This window comes from Oncorhynchus clarkii, chromosome 18 (genome assembly GCF_045791955.1).
Source record: "Oncorhynchus clarkii lewisi isolate Uvic-CL-2024 chromosome 18, UVic_Ocla_1.0, whole genome shotgun sequence".
Taxonomy (NCBI): Eukaryota; Metazoa; Chordata; class Actinopteri; order Salmoniformes; family Salmonidae; genus Oncorhynchus; species Oncorhynchus clarkii.
The window spans coordinates 45,390,306-45,415,116 of NC_092164.1; the positions used below are offsets into that span (position 1 = coordinate 45,390,306).

A 24,811-nucleotide genomic window follows, 5' to 3' on the forward strand; every position below is an offset into this window, starting at 1 on the left:
GGAGAGAAGGAGAGAGAGAGAAGGAGAGAGAGAAGGAGAGAGAGAGAAGGAGAGAGAGAGAAGGAGAGACAGAGAAGGAGAGACAGAGAAGGAGAGACAGAGAAGGAGAGACAGAGGGAGGTAGAGAGAGAGGAGGGAGAGAGAGAGAAGAGAGAGAGGGAGGGAGAGAGAGAGACAGGAAGAGAGAGAGAGAGACGTGGAAAAAGAGAAAGGAGAGCTAGAGTATTCACACCAAATAATCCTAAATATTCTGTAGAAAATACATCGAAACAGGATCTTCCTCCTTAGTCAGGATTCAGCCACCAACTTCCCCTACATTGAAAAAAATGCATATGATTGCTTTCTTCTATTGTGTACAGTGAGAGGATGGGCTGGTATTGGCAGCAATGTCACTGTGTGTTGAGATGTGCAGCGTGTGACAAACTGAACATGACGACCTATGTGTCTGTCACCTAATGCTAGGGGCCACCAGGTCAAACCAATACATTAGGACCATTATGATAACAACGACCGACAGGGAGTGAGAATGAGAGAGCCTGAGCCACAATTAGAGCCTGAGCAACACAGAGGAGTTCAAACGACCCTACGATATCACTACACTGACAGACTGGAGAGCAGAAGCAAAGGGGCCTGATCATTTAAGGGAATTTACTAGGTACAAGGTATTTGGCGGGTGTGAGAAAATGTTGCTCTGTTGTTTTTGTCCTCTAGCTATGACACTCTAGCTATTTGAGGAAATAATGACAGTGGAATAGAACCAATTAGACCCAATTAATTAGCCTGTACAAACATGAACAACAATAGTATACTGTAAACTATAACAATAATCTAGTAGCAGTTACTTTCCAGTCGCAGAGTGCCTTTTCACAGTGTGGTATCAGTCCACAGGTCCCTGTAAACAGTGGTCGCTAGGAGGTAGCAGAGGAGGTACATTTCAGGATTAAAGGGGGGGACTGCCAAAACATTGCAGGAGAAGAGATAGGGCACAACATTCATTTTAAGATGGATGCTTTTGGAAGGGACTGCTTTTGGCAGGGACCACTTTCTCAGCTCCCTCACTTACTCTGCTGCCTGCCAGGGCATTTAGCTCTTAGTCATAGGATGCATCCCAAATGTCAACCTAGCCCCTATATAGTGCACTTCTTTTGACCAGAGCCCTATTCCCTAGTGGGACATAGGGAAGAGGGGGCCATTTGAGATGTGAACATTGGGCCCAGTCTGGAGTCTGTTCTAGTACTACAGAACTCCTGCCTGCCATGTGGACATAGGGCCCAGTCTAGAGTCTGTTCTAGTACTACAGAACTCCTGCCTGCCATGTGGACATAGGGCCCAGTCTAGAGTCTGTTCTAGTACTACAGTACTCCTGCCTGCCATGTGGACATAGGGCCCAGTCTAGAGTCTGTTCTAGTACTACAGTACTCCTGCCTGCCATGTGGACATAGGGCCCAGTCTAGAGTCTGTTCTAGTACTACAGTACTCCTGCCTGCCATGTGGACATAGGGCCCAGTCTAGAGTCTGTTCTAGTACTACAGTACTCCTGCCTGCCATGTGGGAAAGGGAGGGAAGTTAGCAAGCAGACTCTAGAGAACTCCAGAAAACATTGGTGAAGTTTCTGGATGGAAGCTACCGTGGTCTCCACCCCTCCACCGTGGTCTCTCCCATCCATACTACACAACAATATGAGACTCATAACATCATTCTCCTCTTCTTCCTCTACCTCAGTCTGAGCTGCATGATATTAAAGTAGCATTCCATTGTCTTCTCTGCTCTGCCCATTGTGTGCACAGAGAGACAGGTAGCAGGAGTGGTAGCAAAGAGGGAAGAGAGAGAGAGCAGCTTTATAAATAGACTAACTAGTGGGATAGCTGAAGCGTATTACAAACCAGGGGTGATGTTGTGTGTGTGTGTGTGTGTTCAATTGTCTTCAAATATCAGCTACGCCAGGGGAATAATGGCAGACCAGCCAAAGGCAAGAACAAAAGGCTGTGGCGTGTTAGAGGGAGGTGAAAGGTAGAGAACACACACTACTCTAAAGTGAGAACCCCACAAAGGAGCTATCATTGAGTGTGTGTGTGTGTGTTCGTGTGTGTGTTCAACCCAGCTGGAGAAAACAGCCACGTAGGAGCTGGCTCTAGAGATGGCAACAAAGCCTTGTGTTGTAACAAAGGGAGGTGAACCCTATGGTCACTGACAGAGCTCTGGAGCTCCTCTGTGGAGATGGGAGAATCCTCCAGAAGGACAACCGTCTCTGCAGCACTCCACCAATCAGGCCTTAATGGTAGTGTGGCCAGATGGAAGCCACTCCTCAGTAAAAGGCACATGACAGCCTGCTTGTTATTTGCCAAAAGGCACCTAAAGGACTCTCAGACCATGAGAAACAAGATTTATTGGTCTGATGAAACCAAGATTTAACTCTTTGGCCTCAATGCCAAGTGTCATGTCTGGAGGAAACCTGGCACCATCCTGGAGGAAACCTGGCAAGCATGGTGGTGGCAGCATCATGCTGTGGGGATGTTTTTCAGCAGCAGGGACTGAGAGACTAGTCAGGATCGAGACAAAGATGAACGGAGCAAAGTACAGAAAGATGAAAACCTGCTCCAGAGCGCTCAGGACCTCAGACTGGGGCAAAGGTTCAACTTCCAACATGACAACAACCCTAAGCACACAGCCAAGACAATGCAGGAGTGGCTTCGGGGCAAGCCTCTGGATGTCCTTGAGTGGCCCAGTCAGAGCCCAGACTTGAACCCGATCTAACATCTCTGGATAGACTTGAAAATAGCTGTGCAGCAACTGTCCCCATCCAACCTAACAGAGTTTGAGAGGATCTGCAGAGAAGAATGGGAGAAATTCTCCAAAACCATGTGTGCGAAGCTTGTAGCGTCATACCCAAGAAGACCGGAGGCTGTAATCGCTGCCAAACGTGCTTTAAAAAGTACTGAGTAAAGGGTACGAATACTTACATAAATGTGATATCAGTTTGCCAAAAAATAACTGTTGTTGCTTTGTCATTATGGGGTATTGTGTGTAGATTGATGAGGAAAAAGTCAAGGGTGTGAATACTTTCAGAATGCACTGTATGTATACAGGCTTGGGCTAGGAAGATTGCTGTGTTTAGTTGAACAGCAGCACCACTGGTCTACAGAGACATGACACCAAGGTGACATGTGAGCCTGTGCCTGCCTGCCTGTCTGTCTGTCTGGTTGCGTGGGGCAGCCTTCACTTCTGAAAATGACTCTTGCCAAGCTGAAAATGACTCTTGCCAAGCTGAAAATGACTCTTGCCTAGCTGAAAATGACTCTTGCCAAGCTGAAAATGACTCTTGCCAAGCTGAAAATGACTCTTGCCAAGCTGAAAATGACTCTTGCCAAGCTGAAAATGACTCTTGCCAAGCTGAAAATGACTCTTGCCAAGCTGAAAATGACTCTTGCCAAGCTGAAAATGACTCTTGCCAAGCTGAAAATGACTCTTGTCAAGCTGAAAATGACTCTTGCCAAGCTGAAAATGCCTCTTGACCAAGCTGAAAATGACTCTTGACCAAGCTGAAAATGACTCTTGCCAAGCTGAAAATGACTCTTCCCAAGCTGAAAATGACTCTTCCCAAGCTGAAAATGACTCTTGCCAAGCTGAAAATGACTCTTGCCAAGCTGAAAATGCTCTTTCTACACCTCTCTATAAGTGACAGCCAGTCCTGCATGGGAGAAGGAGACCTGAGTTATATTCTTTGCTCCTCTTTTTCTCAGCCAGGGCTCTAATACAGGGCTGGCTGTCACCTATACACACATGTAGAGTCTCCTGGTCTTCAGAGACCTGCTGTAGGAGTGAATAAAGAAGGTCTCTTCTCAGACACCTGCAGCGACAGGGCTCTCTAGAAGCAGCAGTCAGGTGACACCAGCCAGCAGGTGACAGCACCTCAACAGACTTGCAGGTTAACAGACAGCTCTTAGTGTTTCACACACACAGCATGCTGACAGGACAGCACACCACTGACAGACAGGCCGGCTGCTGACCCTGGCCTGTGAATGGCCAGTATTGCTCCATGCTTCCTGTGAGTGTGAGAGGGTATTCGCATTCAGCAGTGGCACCCGAGCCTGGATCAATAGGTTATGGTAGTGAAGCTGTAGTGAGTACTGTAGACAGAGTGCCTCCTGTCCCATCATACAGCTCAGTCTATTATCTATCATGTTGCATAGTTACTTAACCCCTACCTATATGAACATATCTACACATACACTGTATTGGTCCTTCCTGTATATGGCTAGGTTATTTTTTACTCATTCTTGTTATTCACTGTGTATTTATTTATTCCTTGTGTCACTATTTCAACAGGAAAGTGGCTCACACTAATTGTACAGCTGTAATCAGTTAGCGATTGTCTAACAAAACTACAGAGTAGTTTCATCAAAGGTGTTATGCAATTACACCATTACTTCACTGTCTTCACCTGGGTCTCACATCCCTTTGACATCACATGAAAATGACCAACGAAAATGTGCCAAAAACCCTATGCAAAAACACATATGGTCCACCGATCCAATTATCCACACACCAACAACAAAAAATAACATTCATTCAGCCAATTAATTCAAATGTGATAGTAATGACTTGAGTGGGAAAAACACAGGTGATGGTGACAATTTGCATGACAGTGACAAAAAATATTAGGGGGAGAGAGCGTGAGAGAGAGCGTGAGAGAGAGAGAGGGGTGATAATTCAATGTCTGAAAGATTCTCTCTTGCTCCTGACTGTGTGTAGCATTGTACTGTGTAGCTCAATATAGTTTCACTAACAGTAGGAAAGCTAGCTGACATTACGTTTCACCAACAGTAGTAAAGCTAGCTGACAGTACGTTTCACCAACAGTAGTAAAGCTAGCTGACAGTACGTTTCACTAACAGTAGTAAAGCTAGCTGACAGTACGTTTCACCAACAGTAGTAAAGCTAGCTGACAGTACGTTTCACTAACAGTAGTAAAGCTAGCTGACAGTACGTTTCACTAATAGTAGAAAAGCTAGCTGCCAGTACGTTTCACCAACAGTAGTAAAGCTAGCTGACAGTACGTTTCACTAACAGTAGTAAAGCTAGCTGACAGTACGTTTCACTAACAGTAGTAAAGCTAGCTGACAGTACATTTCACTAACAGTAGAAAAGCTAGCTGACAGTACGTTTCACTAACAGTAGAAAAGCTAGCTGACAGTACGTTTCACTAACAGTAGAAAAGCTAGCTGACAGTACGTTTCACTAATAGTAGAAAAGCTAGCTGACAGTACGTTTCACTAACAGTAGTAAAGCTAGCTGACAGTACGTTTCACTAACAGTAGTAAAGCTAGCTGACAGTACATTTCACTAACAGTAGTAAAGCTAGCTGACAGTATGTTTCACTAACAGTAGAAAAGCTAGCTGACAGTACGTTTCACTAACAGTAGAAAAGCTAGCTGACAGTACGTTTCACTAATAGTAGAAAAGCTAGCTGACAGTACGTTTCACTAACAGTAGAAAAGCTAGCTGACAGTACGTTTCACTAACAGTAGTAAAGCTAGCTGACAGTACGTTTCACTAACAGTAGTAAAGCTAGCTGACAGTACATTTCACTAACAGTAGGAAAGCTAGCTGACATTACGTTTCACTAACAGTAGTAAAGCTAGCTGATATTACGTTTCACTAACAGTAGTAAAGCTAGCTGAAATTACATTTCACTAACAGCAGTAAAGCTAGCTGACAGTACATTTCACCAACAGTAGTAAAGCTAGCTGACAGTAGGTTTCACCAATAGTAGTAAAGCTAGCTGACAGTACGTTTCACCAACAGTAGTAAAGCTAGCTGACAGTACGTTTCACCAACAGTAGTATAGCTAGCTGACAGTACGTTTCAACAACAGTAGTAAAGCTAGCTAACAGTACTTTTCAACAACAGTATTATAGCTAGCTGACAGTACGTTTCAACAACAGTAGTATAGCTAGCTGACAGTACGTTTCACCAACAGTAGTATAGCTAGCTGACAGTACGTTTCACCAACAGTAGTATAGCCAGCTGACAGTACGTTTCACTAACAGTAGTAAAGCTAGCTGACAGTACATTTCACTAACAGTAGGAAAGCTAGCTGACATTACGTTTCACTAACAGTAGTAAAGCTAGCTGATATTACGTTTCACTAACAGTAGTAAAGCTAGCTGAAATTACATTTCACTAACAGCAGTAAAGCTAGCTGACAGTACATTTCACCAACAGTAGTAAAGCTAGCTGACAGTAGGTTTCACCAATAGTAGTAAAGCTAGCTGACAGTACGTTTCACCAACAGTAGTAAAGCTAGCTGACAGTACGTTTCAACAACAGTAGATTCGCTAACTGACAGTACGTTCCAACAACAGTAGATTAGCTAACTGACAGTACGTTCCAACAACAGTAGATTAGCTATCTGACAGTACGTTCCAACAACAGTAGATTAGCTAGCTGACAGTACGTTTCAACAACAGTAGATTAGCTAGCTGACAGTATGTTTCAACAACAGTAGATTCGCTAGCTGACAGTACTGTAATGTAACAGCAGGGAGCAGGTCTCGAACCCTCGACCTTCTAGCCCGAGGTCCGGCGCGCTATCGACTGTGCTGCAAAAGCATGCTCTTGCGGCAGGGTCGATTTCCGCGCTTATAAACTCAGAGTCGTTACAGTACGTTTCACCAACAGTAGTAAAGCTAGCTGACAGTACGTTTCACCAACAGTAGTATAGCTAGCTGACAGTACGTTTCAACAACAGTAGTAAAGCTAGCTAACAGTACTTTTCAACAACAGTATTATAGCTAGCTGACAGTACGTTTCAACAACAGTAGTATAGCTAGCTGACAGTACGTTTCACCAACAGTAGTATAGCTAGCTGACAGTACGTTTCACCAACAGTAGTATAGCTAGCTGACAGTACGTTTCACCAACAGTAGTATAGCTAGCTGACAGTACGTTTCACCAACAGTAGTATAGCCAGCTGACAGTACGTTTCACTAACAGTAGTAAAGCTAGCTGACAGTACATTTCACTAACAGTAGGAAAGCTAGCTGACATTACGTTTCACTAACAGTAGTAAAGCTAGCTGATATTACGTTTCACTAACAGTAGTAAAGCTAGCTGAAATAAAATTTCACTAACAGCAGTAAAGCTAGCTGACAGTACATTTCACCAACAGTAGTAAAGCTAGCTGACAGTAGGTTTCACCAATAGTAGTAAAGCTAGCTGACAGTACGTTTCACCAACAGTAGTAAAGCTAGCTGACAGTACGTTTCAACAACAGTAGATTCGCTAACTGACAGTACGTTCCAACAACAGTAGATTAGCTAACTGACAGTACGTTCCAACAACAGTAGATTAGCTATCTGACAGTACGTTCCAACAACAGTAGATTAGCTAGCTGACAGTACGTTTCAACAACAGTAGATTAGCTAGCTGACAGTATGTTTCAACAACAGTAGATTCGCTAGCTGACAGTACTGTAATGTAACAGCAGGGAGCAGGTCTCGAACCCTCGACCTTCTAGCCCGAGGTCCGGCGCGCTATCGACTGTGCTGCAAAAGCATGCTCTTGCGGCAGGGTCGATTTCCGCGCTTATAAACTCAGAGTCGTTACAGTACGTTTCACCAACAGTAGTAAAGCTAGCTGACAGTACGTTTCACCAACAGTAGTATAGCTAGCTGACAGTACGTTTCAACAACAGTAGTAAAGCTAGCTAACAGTACTTTTCAACAACAGTATTATAGCTAGCTGACAGTACGTTTCAACAACAGTAGTATAGCTAGCTGACAGTACGTTTCACCAACAGTAGTATAGCTAGCTGACAGTACGTTTCACCAACAGTAGTATAGCTAGCTGACAGTACGTTTCACCAACAGTAGTATAGCTAGCTGACAGTACGTTTCACCAACAGTAGTATAGCCAGCTGACAGTACGTTTCACTAACAGTAGTAAAGCTAGCTGACAGTACATTTCACTAACAGTAGGAAAGCTAGCTGACATTACGTTTCACTAACAGTAGTAAAGCTAGCTGATATTACGTTTCACTAACAGTAGTAAAGCTAGCTGAAATAAAATTTCACTAACAGCAGTAAAGCTAGCTGACAGTACATTTCACCAACAGTAGTAAAGCTAGCTGACAGTAGGTTTCACCAATAGTAGTAAAGCTAGCTGACAGTACGTTTCACCAACAGTAGTAAAGCTAGCTGACAGTACGTTTCAATAACAGTAGATTCGCTAACTGACAGTACGTTCCAACAACAGTAGATTAGCTAACTGACAGTACGTTCCAACAACAGTAGATTAGCTATCTGACAGTACGTTCCAACAACAGTAGATTAGCTAGCTGACAGTACGTTTCAACAACAGTAGATTAGCTAGCTGACAGTATGTTTCAACAACAGTAGATTCGCTAGCTGACAGTACTGTAATGTAACAGCAGGGAGCAGGTCTCGAACCCTCGACCTTCTAGCCCGAGGTCCGGCGCGCTATCGACTGTGCTGCAAAAGCATGCTCTTGCGGCAGGGTCGATTTCCGCGCTTATAAACTCAGAGTCGTTACAGTACGTTTCACCAACAGTAGTAAAGCTAGCTGACAGTACGTTTCACCAACAGTAGTATAGCTAGCTGACAGTACGTTTCAACAACAGTAGTAAAGCTAGCTAACAGTACTTTTCAACAACAGTATTATAGCTAGCTGACAGTACGTTTCAACAACAGTAGTATAGCTAGCTGACAGTACGTTTCACCAACAGTAGTATAGCTAGCTGACAGTACGTTTCACCAACAGTAGTATAGCTAGCTGACAGTACGTTTCACCAACAGTAGTATAGCTAGCTGACAGTACGTTTCACCAACAGTAGTATAGCCAGCTGACAGTACGTTTCACCAACAGTAGCTAGCTGACCACATTTCATGGTCTCTGCTTCAAATGATAACAGCTTGTCTACAGTATGAGTCTTCAACAGTTCTTAAAAAAATGTGCTTCACCCCATTTTCCTATTTTAGCGTGTGATTGATAGCCTGGTTAAACCAGACTGAATGCTGCACTAAGTGCAAAGTTCAGTCTGGTTTAACCAGGCTATGTGATGGATGGTGCAGGTTGGAGGAGAGGAGTATAAACAAAGAAGAAATCATCTGTGAAGTCTGTGGCAGTGAAACACACACAATCTGGCTCAGTGAAACGGCTTTGACACATTATAGCAACACACACCACACACACACGGCTGTGTTTCGTTTAGAAATGTCAGGTAATTTGTCTTTCAGGGATGTAAAGGTTGCCTCTGGGGAAACTCTTATTTCCGTTACAGAAATCAATGAAAGGAGGGGTTTTATTTGATGGAAAGTGGAGAAACGGGGAAACAGGGCTGGGAAATGGCTTAACAATAAAGTAAGTAAAAGGTCCTCTGTGGCTAAGCTGGAGAACATAGAAAATAAATAGATGTTCAGGTCATGAAAATACTTCAGCTGTTTCAAACAACACCATAACACTAGACTAGTTTCAGAAAGACAACGCTCTGGTAAACAGTGGATAGCTGTGCTATTTATTTATATGCTGGGATATTCATAATAAGACCATGTTGTGGATGAGGAGGATTGTTCACATTAACAACAGTGGAGTGACTAGCTACTTTTACAATGGGGCAGTTGGCAAGTTGATATAGACTGTCCAAAGAGAAGGGACGGATCAGGAGGATGGTGTGGCATAGCTACTGTGGAACGTGATGGACATGGAATCTCTGGTTGATCGTAAGGAGGGTTGATGGACAGAGTCTGGGTGACAGGGCTGAAAAACAGGCAGATAAATGGGGCAGCTCCTGACACTGCACAGCATCGCCCTTGATTTACACCACCTCATTGGCCGCTTGCCAAGGGGGTGTTGGCCTCCACCCTTCACACAACTATTTAGGCCCTGTTTAGTATGGGGGACCTGTTCCTCTCAGCAGCCCCTTCAATCAACCCCTTACTGTCAGGGCTAGACTGCTGAGACCCATGAGACCAACAGTATTTAAGTAAGCCCCTCTCTCCTGTGTTGTCATCAGGAGAGTGATAGGGCCATTGGGCGCTTATGTAAAGGGGACTAAAAAGCCTGTGAAAAGCCTGGATCAGGATGACACCATTATCCTCCCAGGGAGGCCATCTTCTTCCTCCCTGAATACACTACCTCCATCCCAGCCTTACCTCTGCTGCTGACTCAGGAACACAAGACTGTCTTGATTGTGTGTGTGTGTGTGTCTCCAACAATCTATCTAGCCATCCCCAGTCCAATCTCATGGTCAAGAAGGGTGTACAGTCCCATCCAGCACCACTATGGTGCTCTTCCTCCTGGCGTGTGGACTCCTGACCAGAGCCTTAAAGGTACATTACCCCCCTAAGAAGTCCCAGGTGTGTACTGAGCACCCAGCCGCCTGTAACCACTCCAAATGGCCATCTGTCTGAGCAGACATACAAGCACGCACATACGCACACATGTAGAGCCAGTTCAAAAAGTCTTATTAAATTATCTTCTGCTTTCTACAGCTGCCCCACCTCCCTCCCTCTCTCTCCTTTAATCTCTCCCTGCCAACCCAAACATTTGTCTTTCCATTCAGGGGTGAATTTTCATTCCGTTAAGACGGGTTCCCGGTGGCAGCCTGTTGTTGTGCGGGGGAGGGAAGGCCAAAGTCCTCTCTCTCTCTGTGTTTCTGTCATTCTCTCTACACCTCTGTCTTCTCATCTCTCTCACTGCTTAGCTACTGCCAGGTCTCAATACATAGGAGCTATATAGAGAACTGGTCAAAGTCTTGCACTAAATATGGTGCCATGTGGGACGCATGGCTCTCAGAGTCCCTGAGAGTCCCTGAGAGCCCCTGGGAGTCCCTGTGAGTCCCCTGAGAGTCCCTGAGAGCCAGAGTTGCCTGTGGAGGGTAACTCGGCATGTAGATATCTATTTATTTAACTCCAGTCTATTAAGCTGACGTGGAGACTCCCAACACAAGGTGTGCCACTTTGGCTTCAATTCAATAGTCAGTAGAGGAGCAGTAATCAATGAGGCTCTTTCCATAAGCCGGCTGCAGAACACATAAACCCTGCCACCCTCTGGTTTCCTGGGCCCTGTTCAGAAAGATTTAAGTGTTATGAACATAGGACTAAAACAGGCTGCAGAACACAAACCCTGCTACTGCTGCAACTACTGCCACCTGCCCTGGCTGGGCCCGGTTCAATAGAAAGGAAATGGAATGGGTTTCCATGGCCAAGCAGACGCACACAAGCCTAAGATCACCATGCGCAATACCAAGCGTTGGCTGGAGTGGTGTAACGCTCACCGCCATCGAACTCTGGAGGAGTGGAAACGTGTTCTCTGGAGTGATGAATCACGCCTCACCATCTGGCAGTCCGAAGGACGAATCTGGATTTGGCGGATGCCAGCAGAACTTTACCTGCCCGAATGAATAGTGCCAGCTATAAAGTTTAGTAGAGGATGGTCTGGGTCTGTATGGTCTGGGTCTGTTTTTCATGGTTCAGGCCCCTTAGTTCCAGTGAAGGGATATTTTAACACTACAGCATACAATTACATTCTAGACGATTCTGTGCTTCCAACTTTGTGGCCACAGTTTGGGGAAGGCACTTTCCTGTTTTCAGCATGACAATGCCCCACAAAGCGAGGTCCATACAGAAATGGTTTGTCGAGATCAGTGTGGAAGAACTTGACTGGCCTGCACGGAGCCCTGACCTCAACCCCATCGAACACCACAACATCAGTGCCCGACCTCACTAATGCACGTGGCTGAACGAAAGCAAGTCCCCGCAGCAATGTTTTAATATCTAGTGGAAAGCCTTCCCAGAAGAGTGGAGGCTGTTATAGCAGCAAAAGGGGGACCAACTCCATATTAATGCCCATGATTTTGGAATGAGATGTTTGACCAGCAGGTGTCCATATACCTTTGGTCATGTAGTGTATTTGGAGATGGCCATGTGACAGATTTAAACAATAGTTTATGGTTAAATCCAATTAATATGGCTCTATTCCTTTGCACTCATTCAATTCCTCAGGATATTATATTGCTCTCATGTAATGATATATATCCATCTCTTTCTATCCCTTCATCTCTATCCCTCCATCTGTGACTCGTGCTCTGGAGGAGAAGACCCCTCCAGGTTTTTTGGAGCGTCAGTATCGTTTGTCACAGATAATCAGGACGACCAGCCAGTAACCTTCTGAAAAACAATAGGGGAAGAAACACCAAGCACACCAAGGTGCCTCGGATGACATTTACGCAGGGAGGTGTGTGTGTGTGGAACACTATCTGATAAAGTACCTAGCTTTTCTGCTGCTGCAGGCAGGTATGTGTCCAAAGTTGACCTCATTGCTGAAGTTGTATGCATATTTCTTATCCAGGGCAGCTGCCAAACAGACAGTAATCGATTCAGACACGCGACCACGCGATTCTTGTTGAAAAATGGGCTTGAATGAACAAATAACTGTGAGAGGAGTCTGCCATTAAACCTGCTAAGTCAGCCAATAGTATTGATGTTGCTTTCTGCCCATGGAGAGGTCCAATAGTAGGCTGTGTAGAGAGCAGGGCAGGGGTGGCCAGTGTGACTCCCTGTTTTAAAAAAAAGTTTACCTTCTCTATAGAGATTACCAAATGTTGTCATTCCTTTGTTGAACCAAGAAAATGTAATACCATCTCTCAGGGCTTTGGGTAAGATGGGGTTATTACAGAAAGGTGTTTGTTCATATATAGATCTCAGCTCTTCTGTTTGTTTACAGACTTTAATCCATATATTTAAAGTGTTTTTAATGAAAGGGTTGTTTATGAGACCTAGCAAAGCTTTAGGTGGGCTATAATATAATATAGATATATACACACACACACACACACACACACACACACACACACACACTGTGGGGACAGTAATTATTGTCACCCTTGATAATGATGAGCAAAAATGACTGTATAAAAGAAGTAATAAAAATACTGAGCTATATCGTATGCTCACAATTTTTGGGAAATTATATTATTTTATACTAATACAATTGTTCAGAGAAAGATATGTTGTTTAAAGCAGCAATCAGCAGTTGAAACAATAACCAAATGTAGCCCCTGCCACTGTTTAAGCTAAAAAGCTGAATGATGGCTTATATTTTGGGTTCTGATGGGGTACGACAGTTGAACTAAGCTCATGAGGCATTTCTAAGTTATATTCTTCAAGAACCAATGGGTACATATCAATAATGTATAAGTCCAATAATGTATGAAGCAACTGCAGGTTGCCCCTTTAGCAATTTCTGTACTCCAATCTCCTAAAACACTTTAGATAAAGGTCCAGTGAACTTATCCTCTCAAGGTGAGGGTGCTGAAGTAAAGTAAAAAAGTTGGGGTCAAAATGATTGGCACCCCTGTTTGTAATACTTCAGCACCCTCACCTTGAGAGGATAAGTCCACTGGACCTTTATCTAAAGTGTTTTATGAGATTGGAGAACAGACATGTTTTTTTGGTTAAAAAAATCTGGAAAGATTCAATATGGAGGAATGGTCTAAGATCCCTCCCAATGTGTTCTCTAACCTGATAAAACATTTTGGAAAAAGGCTTCGTGTTGTTATCCTGGCAAGGGTGGGGTGCTGGAGTATTGATAACAGGGGTGCCAATAACCATATCTGTTAAAAAATAAATAGTGTTATTACTTCTTATTAAATAATAAAACATCCTTAATTTTTAATCTCCATACAATAGAGCTCAGTATTTGTATTATTTATTTGACAGTCTTTTTTGCTCTCAATGTTTATCAAGGGTGACAACAATTATGCACACCACTCTATATATATACACCACTCTCTATATATACACCCCACTCTATATATATATATATACACCCCACTCTATATATACACACCCCACTCTATATATATACACCACTCTCTATATACACACCCCACTCTATATATATATATATACACCCCACTCTATATATACACCCCACTCTATATATACACACCCCACTCTATATATACACACCCCACTCTATATATACACACCCCACTCTCTATATACACACCCCACTCTCTATATACACACCCCACTCTATATATATATATATATATATATACACCCCACTCTATATATACACCCCACTCTATATATACACACCCCACTCTCTATATACACACCCCACTCTCTATATATACACCACTCTCTATATATACACCCCACTCTATATATATATATACACCCCACTCTATATATACACACCCCACTCTCTATATACACACACCACTCTCTATATATACACCCCACTCTATATATATATATATACACCCCACTCTATATATACACACCCCACTCTCTATATACACACCCCACTCTCTATATATACACCACTCTCTATATATACACCCCACTCTATATATATATATACACCCCACTCTATATATACACACCCCACTCTATATATACACACCACTCTCTATATACACACCACTCTATATATACACACCACTCTCTATATATACACCACTCTCTATATACACACCCCACTCTCTATATATACACCACTCTCTATATATACACCCCACTCTATATATATATATATACACACCCCACTCTATATATACACACCCCACTCTCTATATACACACCCCACTCTCTATATATACACCACTCTCTATATATACACCACTCTCTCTATATATATATATATACACCCCACTCTATATATACACACCCCACTCTCTATATACACACACCACTCTATATATATACACCACTCTCTATATATACACCCCACTCTATATATATATATATACACCCCACTCTATATATACACACCCCACTCTCTATATACACACCCCACTCTATATATATACACACCCCACTCTATATATACACACCCCACTCTATATATATACACACCCCACTCTATATATATACACACCCCACTCTATATATATATACACACCCCACTCTATATATACATACACCCCACTCTATATATATATACAACCCACTCATATATATATATACACACCCCACTCTATATATATATACACACCCCACTCTATATATATATACACACCCCACTCTATATATATATATACACACCCCACTCTATATATACACACCCCACTCTATATATACACACACCTCACTCTATATATATAAATACACACACCCCACTCTATATATACACACACACCCCACTCTATATATACACACCCCACTCTATATATACACACCCCACTCTATATATACACACCCCACTCTATATATATATACACACCCCACTCTATATATATACACACCCCACTCTATATATATATACACACCCCACTCTATATATATATACACACCCCACTCTATATATATATATACACACCCCACTCTATATATACATACAACCCACTCTATATATATATATACAACCCACTCTATATATATACACCCCACTCTATATATACACACCCCACTCTATATATACACACACCCCACTCTATATATACACACCCCACTCTATATATACACACCCCACTCTATATATATACACCCCACTCTATATATACACCCCACTCTATATATACAGCGCATTCACAAAGTATTCAGACCCCTTCCCCTTTTCAACATTTTGTTATGTTACATTCTTATTCAAAAATGTATTACATATGTTTCCCCCCCCCCCTCATCAATCCACACACAGTACCCCATAATGACAAAGTGAAAACAGGCTTTTAGAAATGTTTGCAAATTTATAAAAAAAAATTAAAAAAAACACCTAATTTACATAAGTATTAGGATGGAATGCATCCTGTTTCCATTGATCATCCTTGAGATGCTTCTACAACTTGGAGTCCATCTGTGGTAAATTCAATTGATTGTACATGATTTGGAAAGGCACACACCTGTCTATATAAGGTCCCACAGTTGACAGTACATGTCAGAACAAAAACCAAGCCATGAGATCGAAAGAATTGTCCGCAGAGTTCCGAGACAGGATTATGTCCAGGAACAGATCTGCGGAAGGGCACCAAAACATTTATGCAGCATTGAAGGTCCCCAAGAACACAGTGGCCTCCATCATTCTTAAATGGAAGAAGTTTGAAACTCCCAAGACTACTTCCTAGAGCTTGTAGCCCGGCCAAACTGAGCTATCGGGGGAGAAAAGCCTTGGTCAGGGAGGTGACCAAGAACTTGATGGTCACTCTGACAGAGCTCTAGAGTTCCTCTGTGGAGATGGGAGAACCTTCTAGAAGGACAACCATCTCTGCAGCACTCCACCAATCAGGCCTTTATGGTAGAGTGGCCAGACGGAAGTCACTCCTCAGTAAAAGGCACATGACAGCCTGCTTGGAGCCAAAAGTCCCCTAAAGACTCTCAGACCATGAGAAACAAGATTCTTCGGTCTGATGAAACCAAGATTGAAATCTTTGCCATAAATGCCAAGCGTCACGTCTGGAAGAAACCTGGCACCATCCCTACGGTAAAGCATAATGGTGGCAGCATCATGCTGTGGATAAGTTTGTGCGCGGCATGGACTGGGAGACTAGTCAGGATCGAGGCAAAGATGAACGGAGTAAAGTACAGAGAGATCCGTGATGAAAACCTGCTACAGAGTGCTCAGGACCTCAAACTGGGGTTCACCTTGCAACAGGACAACAACCCTAAGCACACATCCAAGACAACACAAGAGCGGCTTCGGGACAAGTCTCTGAATGTCCTTGAGTGGCCCAACAAAAGCCCAGACTTGAACCCGATCGATCATCTCTGGAGAGACCTGAAAATAGCTGTGTTGCGACACTCCCCATCCAACCTGACAGAGCTTGAGAGGATCTGCAGAGAAAAATGGGAGAAACTCTCCAAATACAAGTGTGCCAAGCTTGTACCGTCAAACCCAAGAAGACTCAAGGCTGTAATCGCTGCCAAAGGTGATTCAACAAAGTACTGAGTAAAGGGTCTGAATACTTGTGTAAAGGTGATTTCAGTTTTACATATTTTCTAAATTTGCAAAAATAAAAATAATAAAATGTTTTTGCTTGTCATTATGGGGTATTGTGTGTAGATTGATGAGGGGAAAAAAACAATGTAATCGATTTTAGAATAAGGCTGTAACGTTAAAAAAATGTGGAAAAAGTCAAGGGGTCTGAATACTTTCAGAATACACTGTATATAAAGAACTACATGGCACACAAACTAAACTAGTAATTGATTGTAGAGAAAGTGTTGAAGAAGCGATGATGATAAACAGTGAAAAAAAATAGGTTCATGCTTACAAAATAAAGAGAAATGCCACTGAAAAAGAAAAAGGGTAACTAATGGAATTTACCAAATGATTGTTTGTTGAGGCTCGGTGGAGCGGAAAGAATCAAGATGAAAATGCTAACGTGGAAGTAATGCAGTGCAGCCTGTTTACCTGGCTACTTCATCCCCCTCCACACTGAAACAACACTAATAAAGAGACCTACCAGACACTTAAATACACCTTACATTGCCACCCTCTTCCCCGCCAAGGCATTAGAGACAGTGACTTTAAACACTAATATAGATGATCATATCAGTGTTTGTGTGGGTGTGTACACTCTGCTCTGTAGTAGCGAGGGTGTTGCTGCTCTGCCGCTGCCTAAAGGGGTAATCACTTCGGTCCCTAGCTCTATAGGGCGGACTCCCTCACTCCCCATTCAATAAGGCCTTGAGCAAACAGGAAGGCATAAAGACCTTTTCTGTTCCTGCCACTTTCCCCGTTTCTCCTTTATTGGAAATGACCACAATTAAATATTCATGGGTTGCTATGGTAGTGTGAAGAAGTTCCATGTTGCTCGAGCTTTGAGGGGAGAGACAACAACAACAGCGCTCATGATGAAATCAGAAGCCCCCTTTCCATTACCCATCAACCTTTACATAACCATAAGCTCTTTGTAAGAAGACCTCTGAGGAAACGAGTATCAGCCTCATCTTGTAAACTGAGAAAGGTTTTCTGTGGAGGGAAATACTGTGCAAGTTACTGTGTCCTGGTGGGGCCCTGATACCATCCATCAGACAACCAGTCCGCTTTACCTGGCTCTGTAATGTCAATAGTATTTGTTTACAAACAGAAGATTGACAACACAATTGTTCCTCTCATCTGGCTGTGCGGCTGGTTTGTCGAGAGAAATACTGTGCCACGTTCGCTCCAAAGCTTTGGGGAAACGGGCCCCGACTGGTTTACTGGGCTGTGTGAGCTAAGGAGAAGCAGGGGAGAACGAGGGCAGAGGAGCGAGACAAAGTCAGTGTAGGATCATCTGTGTATTCAGCTCAAAATTAGGGGAGGTAGTAGCCAGCCAGCCCAGGGACGACACTAACTACCAGGATGATTTAGCTCCCACAGCTCTGTTCACATTCAGCGCCTTCACCCATACAGCAGCTAGCTACAGCCTGTAGGCTATTGGAAGTCGGACTCCCTGGCAAGGCTAGACAGTGGATAGAAAGGGCTTCACTCTCAACCCAGTTCAGAGACATGACAGTGGAAACCTGTTACGGCTGCTGTCCCTGTACAGGGATCAACATCAGCGGACATCAGCGGAAATTTCAGAGTGACAACTAATAGTACTCGATACAACTCAAACTTTCATTAAAACACACATGCAGGGTACTCAATTAAAGCTACACTCGTTGTGAATCTAGCCAACATGTCAGATTTTTAAAATGCTTTTCGGCGAAAGCATAAGAAGCTATTATCTGATAGCATGCAACCCCCGAAATACACAAAGGGGACGTAAACAGAATAATTAGCGTAGCCGGCGCTACACAAAACGCAGAAATAAAATATAAAACATTCATTACCTTTGACGAGCTTCTTTGTTGGCACTCCTATATGTCCCATAAACATCACAATTGGGTCTTTTTTTCGATTAAATCCGTCCATGTATACCCAAAATGTCCATTTATGAAGGCCGTCTGATCCATGGCAAAGCACCGTTTCAAAACGCACCGTCATTTTTTTAAATTAAAAAAGTTACCTATAAACTTTGACAAAACACTTCAAACTACTTTTGTAATCCAGCTTTAGGTATTAGTAAACGTTAATAATCGATCAAATTGATCACGGGGCGCACTGTATTCAATAGCAGCACGTCATTACTTCCTGTGGTGTGGTCGACGACAGGAAGTGCCTATTCCTAGGCATTGTAAACAGGGCCCTATCTATTTTCCCTTGCCATAGACAATACAGAGACTGGCGGAGGGATATTATTTTGTTTTTTTTTGTGAACAGTTTTCCTTGGGATTTTTCCTGCTAAACGCGTTCTGTTATAGTCACAGACATGATTTGACCAGTTGTATAAACTTCAGAGTGTTTTCTATCCACACATACTAATCATATGCATATACTATATTCCTGGCATGAGTAGCAGGACGTTGAAATGTTGCGCGATTTTTAACAAAAAGCTGCAAAAATTCGCAGCCTCTTTAACAGGCTTTAGAAATGATACTGTCATCTTGTTTTGTAATGGCACAAAATCATTGTAATTTACGACTGAATAAATGGCGCGTATGAGTTAATGATTCCGTTGACGCATACAGTAGCTGATCATCAATGATATCTCGGGGCAAAGTGACTTCTGTCATTATCTATCATTAGGGACACAGTCGAGACATCAGGACAAATAGACCCTCATTAACCCAATTACACCTCACCTCAACTAGGCCACAGTGGAAAGCAAATGAAAAGAAGACACAGTATATCTGATTCATTGGAACTAGAGTCAAGAACAGTATCTTTATGATCTCTTCCAACATGGCCACAACCTAGAAAGACGATGCTTTACCCCACACTCAAAACACATACCAGAAACCATGTTGTACCACATGATTCACAGCTGAACACATCGCAGTAGGAAAATACAGTATACTTGACTGCAGCCTGTATGGTATTAAATGCGTCAGTCCACTCTGTGTAGTGATGGTTTGATCCTCAGGAAGAATGCTATAGAGAAGGCCTGTAATTGAGACCCTGGGATAACGTGCTCTTCAAAATGACTTTCCTCAGAAAGTAATAGACCAGGAATTACATGAATACAATTCCAGAAGATGTGGGTCCTTTGAACACTCAGACAGAAGCTAGATTGGAAAATTGGTCACGAGAACAGAAGAGAAGCAAATTTGTGCGGCCCTCATCTACCACGAGATATCTGTTGTGTCACCGTCACAAACAGATGGCCCTCTTTCTGCCAAACCAGGAGACACTGAACTGACTAATGAACACACTCACTGACCTCCCCCCAAAAAAGCCACACTGTTCGTCAAAAATAAACACCCACACACACACACACACACACACAAACACATACACCCACGCGCGCACACACAATAAATAAACCAAAGCTGATAATTTCGACGGCTGTTCACAGATGGCGAGGCCCAGAGAGGGAGGGAAGCACCTCCAAGTCTCTCCGTGGTGTCCCAGGGTGCTTCACACGTCCCCCAGCCTCTCCAGTCTGCCTACTGGCAGCTCCCTAAAATAGCCTAATATAGATGCAAATAGAAAACACGACTGGAGACCAGAGTGGTGGGATTGTGTGGGCTGCAGTGTTAATAGCCAGGTGCATTGGTTTGGGTTCTTTGGGTTCCCATAGGAACGATGGTGATCGACTCTTTTGATCCTCATCGTGATCCATGATCATAATGTCCGTGGACTGATCGTTTGAGTAGTGACAAAAACACACCTACCTTTCAGTGGTTTTTCTTCAAAGGTAATGCCAAGCATCTCATAGATGGCACTGTGTGTGTGTGCATGTGCACTCACCCCACTGTAGAGGTGCCAGCTGCAGGTGCTCGAGGACCAACTGGTTGAGGACTCCCTCCACACTGGCCTCTCCCTGGCGACGAACAGACGGGTGGGCTAGGGTTAAGGACTAGACACCGGACTGGAGGGGGCTGGGGCCTCAGTGTCTCTGACGACGTTTGTAATTAATATAGAGAAAGGATTCACAGGTAACAATGTTCAAACTAAGGTACACAGTGCCGTGACATTTTCACTCCCTTCAACTGGATATGAGGAAAGGGCACAATTCTTTAGTGACAAAACTAGACTCCAGCCATCCAAGTCATAGACTGTTCTCTCTGCTACCGCACAGCAAGCAGTACAGATGCACCAAGTCTGGAACCGACACGACCCTGAACAGCTTCTACAGTTGAAGTGGGAAGTTTACATACACCTTAACCAAATACATTTAAACTCAGTTTTTCACAATTCCTGACATTTAATCCAAGTAAAAATTCCCTGTCTTAGGTCAGTTAGGATCACCACTTCATTTTAAGAATGTGAAATGTCAGAATAATAGTAGAGAGAATGATTTATTTCAGCTTTTGTCTCTTTCATCACATTCCCAGTGGGTCAGAAGTTTACATACTCACTTAGTATTTGGTAGAATTGCCTTTAAATTGTTTAACTTGGGTCAAACCTTTTGGGTAGCCTTCCACGGGCTTCCCACAATAAGTTGGGTGAATTTTGGACCATTTCTCCTTACAGAGCTGGGGTAACAGAGTCAGGTTTGTAGGCCTCTTTGCTCGCACACACTTTTTCAGTTCTGCCCACACATTTTCTATAGGATTGAGGTCAGAGCTTTGTGATGGCCACTCCAATAGCTTTGTTACCTTTGTTGTCCTTAAGCCATTTTGCCACAACTTTGGAAGTATGCTTGGGCTCATTGTCCATTTGAAAGACCCATTTGCGACCAAGCTTTAGCTTCCTGACTGATGTCTTGAGATGTTGCTTCAATATATCCACATAATTGTCCATCCTCATGATGCCAACTATATTGTGAAGTGCACCAGTCCCTCCTGCAGCAAAGCACCCCCACAACATGATGCTGCCACCCCTGTGCTTCACGGTTGGGATGGTGTTCTTCGGCTGGCAAGCCTCCCCCTTTTTCCTCCAAACATAACGGATGGTCATTATGGCCAAACATTTTTCTTTCATCAGACCAGAGGATATTTCTCCAAAAAGTACGATCTTGTCCCCATGTGCAGTTGCAAACCGTAGTCTGGCTTTTTTTAATGAAGGTTTTGGAGCAGTGGCTTCTTCCTTGCTGAGCGGCCTTTCAGGTTATGTCGATATAGGATTTGTTTAACTGTGGATATATATACTTTGTACCTGTTTCCTCCAGCATCTTTGATGTTGTTCTGGGATTGATTTGTACTTTTCGTACCAAAGTACGTTCATCTCTAGGAGACAGAACGTGTCTCTTTCCTGAGCGGTATGACAGCTGCATGGTCCCATGGTGTTTATACTTGCATGCTATTGTTTGTACAGATGAACGTGGAACCTTCAGGCGTTTGGAAATTGCTCCCAAGGATGAACCAGATTTGTGAAGGTCTACAACTGTTTTTCTGAGGTCTTGGCTGATTTCTTTAGATTTTCCCATGATGTCAAGCAAAGAGACACCGAGTTTGAAGGTAGGCCTTGAAATACATCCACAGGTACACCTCCAATTGACTCAAATTATGTCAATTAGCCTATCAGAAGCCTCTAAAGCCCTGACATCATTTTCTGAAATTTTCCAAGCTGTTTAAAGGCACAGTCAACTTAGTGTATGTAAACTTCTGACCCACTCGGATTGTGATACAGTGAATTATGAGTGAAATAATCTGTCTGTATACAATTGTTGGAAAAATGACTGGTGTCATGCACAAAGTAGATGTCCTAACCGACTTGCCAAAACTATAGTTTGTTAACAAGCAATTTGTGGAGTGGTTGAAAAACAAGTTTTAATGACTCCAACCTAAGTGTATGTAAACTTCCGACTTCAACTGTACCTCCAAACAATCAGACTGCTAAATAGTGAGTTAAATAGTTAATAACTAGTAGCTACCCGGACTATCTGCATTGACCCTTGTTGCACTAATCTCTTTTTGACTCATCACATGCTGCTGTTACTGTTTATTATCTATCCTGTTGCCTAGTCACTTTATCCCTACCTATATGTACATATCTACCTCAATTACCTCATACCCCAGTACATCCACTCGGTACTGGTACGAAGCATGTGACAAACAAAATCTGATTTGAAAACAAACTAACAAAGTGGCAAAGATACACCTGACAAATATACGAGATGGAGAGAGAGAAAAGGATATATGAAGTATGACTCTCCAGTGTAGCTGTAAATTGGCTGCAGCCCAGTGGTTGATAGATAAGCCTGTGGCTCCCTGGTTGCCTAGTGACTCTGTTAGGAGAGCTGAGGGCTCGAGGCGGAGAGACTCATGGTTGGCTGCTGGCTGGCTGGCCATTACTGTGCATGTAAAGTACATGTTCTGTTCTATATGTGGAATAGAAAGTCTCTCTGCAAACTGCTCAAGGCTTGGTGTCAGACGCAGTAACAGACCAGGCTACATACAGTAGAAACTGCTACCATGACAGTCTTTAGCTGAACGGTCACTTAGACTGGCTTTTCTGAATGTTGCGTTTAAGAAATATAATATCCAATTACAAATCCAATTCCGGGGAATGCAATGAGAACCCTGAAAAGTAAAACTTCCTTAACAACCCAAAGAGTAATAAAGATATCTCCTCAACCATAAGTGGATGGGAATTATGGTAATAACCATCCTCTTTATGTAATAGGTCTCATAATAAGCACTGGGAGTAACTAACAACCTCTCCTCACAACTCAGAGAGAAAACTAATTATGTATAAAGCCTACAGAGCAGACCTTTCCTCAGCCAAGTTGCTTTTCAAAACCGCCCACACATCCATGTCTTCTAGCCTAGCATGGTTTCTGGGAGCAAAACTGCAACACTGCAAGTCAACCTGTGACTCCAATCCGATTGGTTGGCTAAGAACCCACATTTAGCTCTGCCTGTCGAGTCCTTCTGTTCCTGAACACACTAACTTATCAGAGGAGATTGAGAGAACAAAAGAGTACATTAAGGTTGTAACCGTTGAACCTTTTCTTGGTGACATCTTAAGGCTGTCTGGTGTAGCGCTGACTAGGGAGCTAATGCTGCTAACGCAGAAAACTGTGATAAACAGAGCTGTCATAAAGACATTAGGTTGATAATATGTTATGATAAAGACAACCTGCTCCTCTGGTCCACCACACAGCTGACAGTGTGACTAATGACTGGAATAATACTGTGCTGCTGTAACACCACAGTTAGAATGACTAAACAGACAAAGTAACACCACACAGCGTTAACATGACTGAACAGACAGTAACACCACAGTTAGAATGACTGAACAGACAGTAACACCACAGTTAGAATGACTGAACAGACAAAGTAACACCACACAGCGTTAACATGACTGAACAGACAGTAACACCACACAGCGTTAACATGACTGAACAGACAGCAACACCACAGTTAGAATGACTGAACAGACAGTAACACCACACAGCGTTAACATGACTGAACAGACAGTAACACCACAGTTAGAATGACTGAACAGACAGTAACACCACACAGCGTTAACATGACTGAACAGACAGCAACACCAGTTAGAATGACTGAACAGAGAGTAACACCACACAGCGTTAACATGACTGAACAGACAGCAACACCACAGTTAGAATGACTGAACAGACAGTAACACCACACAGCGTTAACATGACTGAACAGACAGTAACACCACACAGCGTTAGAATGACTGAACAGACAGTAACACCACAGTTAGAATGACTGAACAGACAGTAACACCACAGTTAGAATGACTGAACAGACAGTAACACCACAGTTAGAATGACTGAACAGACAAAGTAACACCACAGTTAGAATGACTGAACAGACAAAGTAACACCACAGTTAGAATGACTGAACAGACAAAGTAACACCACAGTTAGAATGACTGAACAGACAAAGTAACACCACAGTTAAC

At 43.1% G+C, this 24,811-nt stretch overlaps 1 protein-coding gene across 1 annotated transcript in view; it reads right to left on the reverse strand.

Moving 5' to 3' along the window:
- LOC139373565 (trafficking protein particle complex subunit 9-like) overlaps positions 1-24,811 on the reverse strand; it is a 314,072-nt gene that overhangs the window by 82,787 nt on the left and 206,474 nt on the right. Inside the window, exon 23 of the mRNA XM_071114227.1 lies at positions 20,741-20,831. Within this exon, the coding sequence (XP_070970328.1) occupies positions 20,741-20,831 (91 nt within the window). The remainder of the gene's footprint in view (positions 1-20,740; positions 20,832-24,811) is intronic.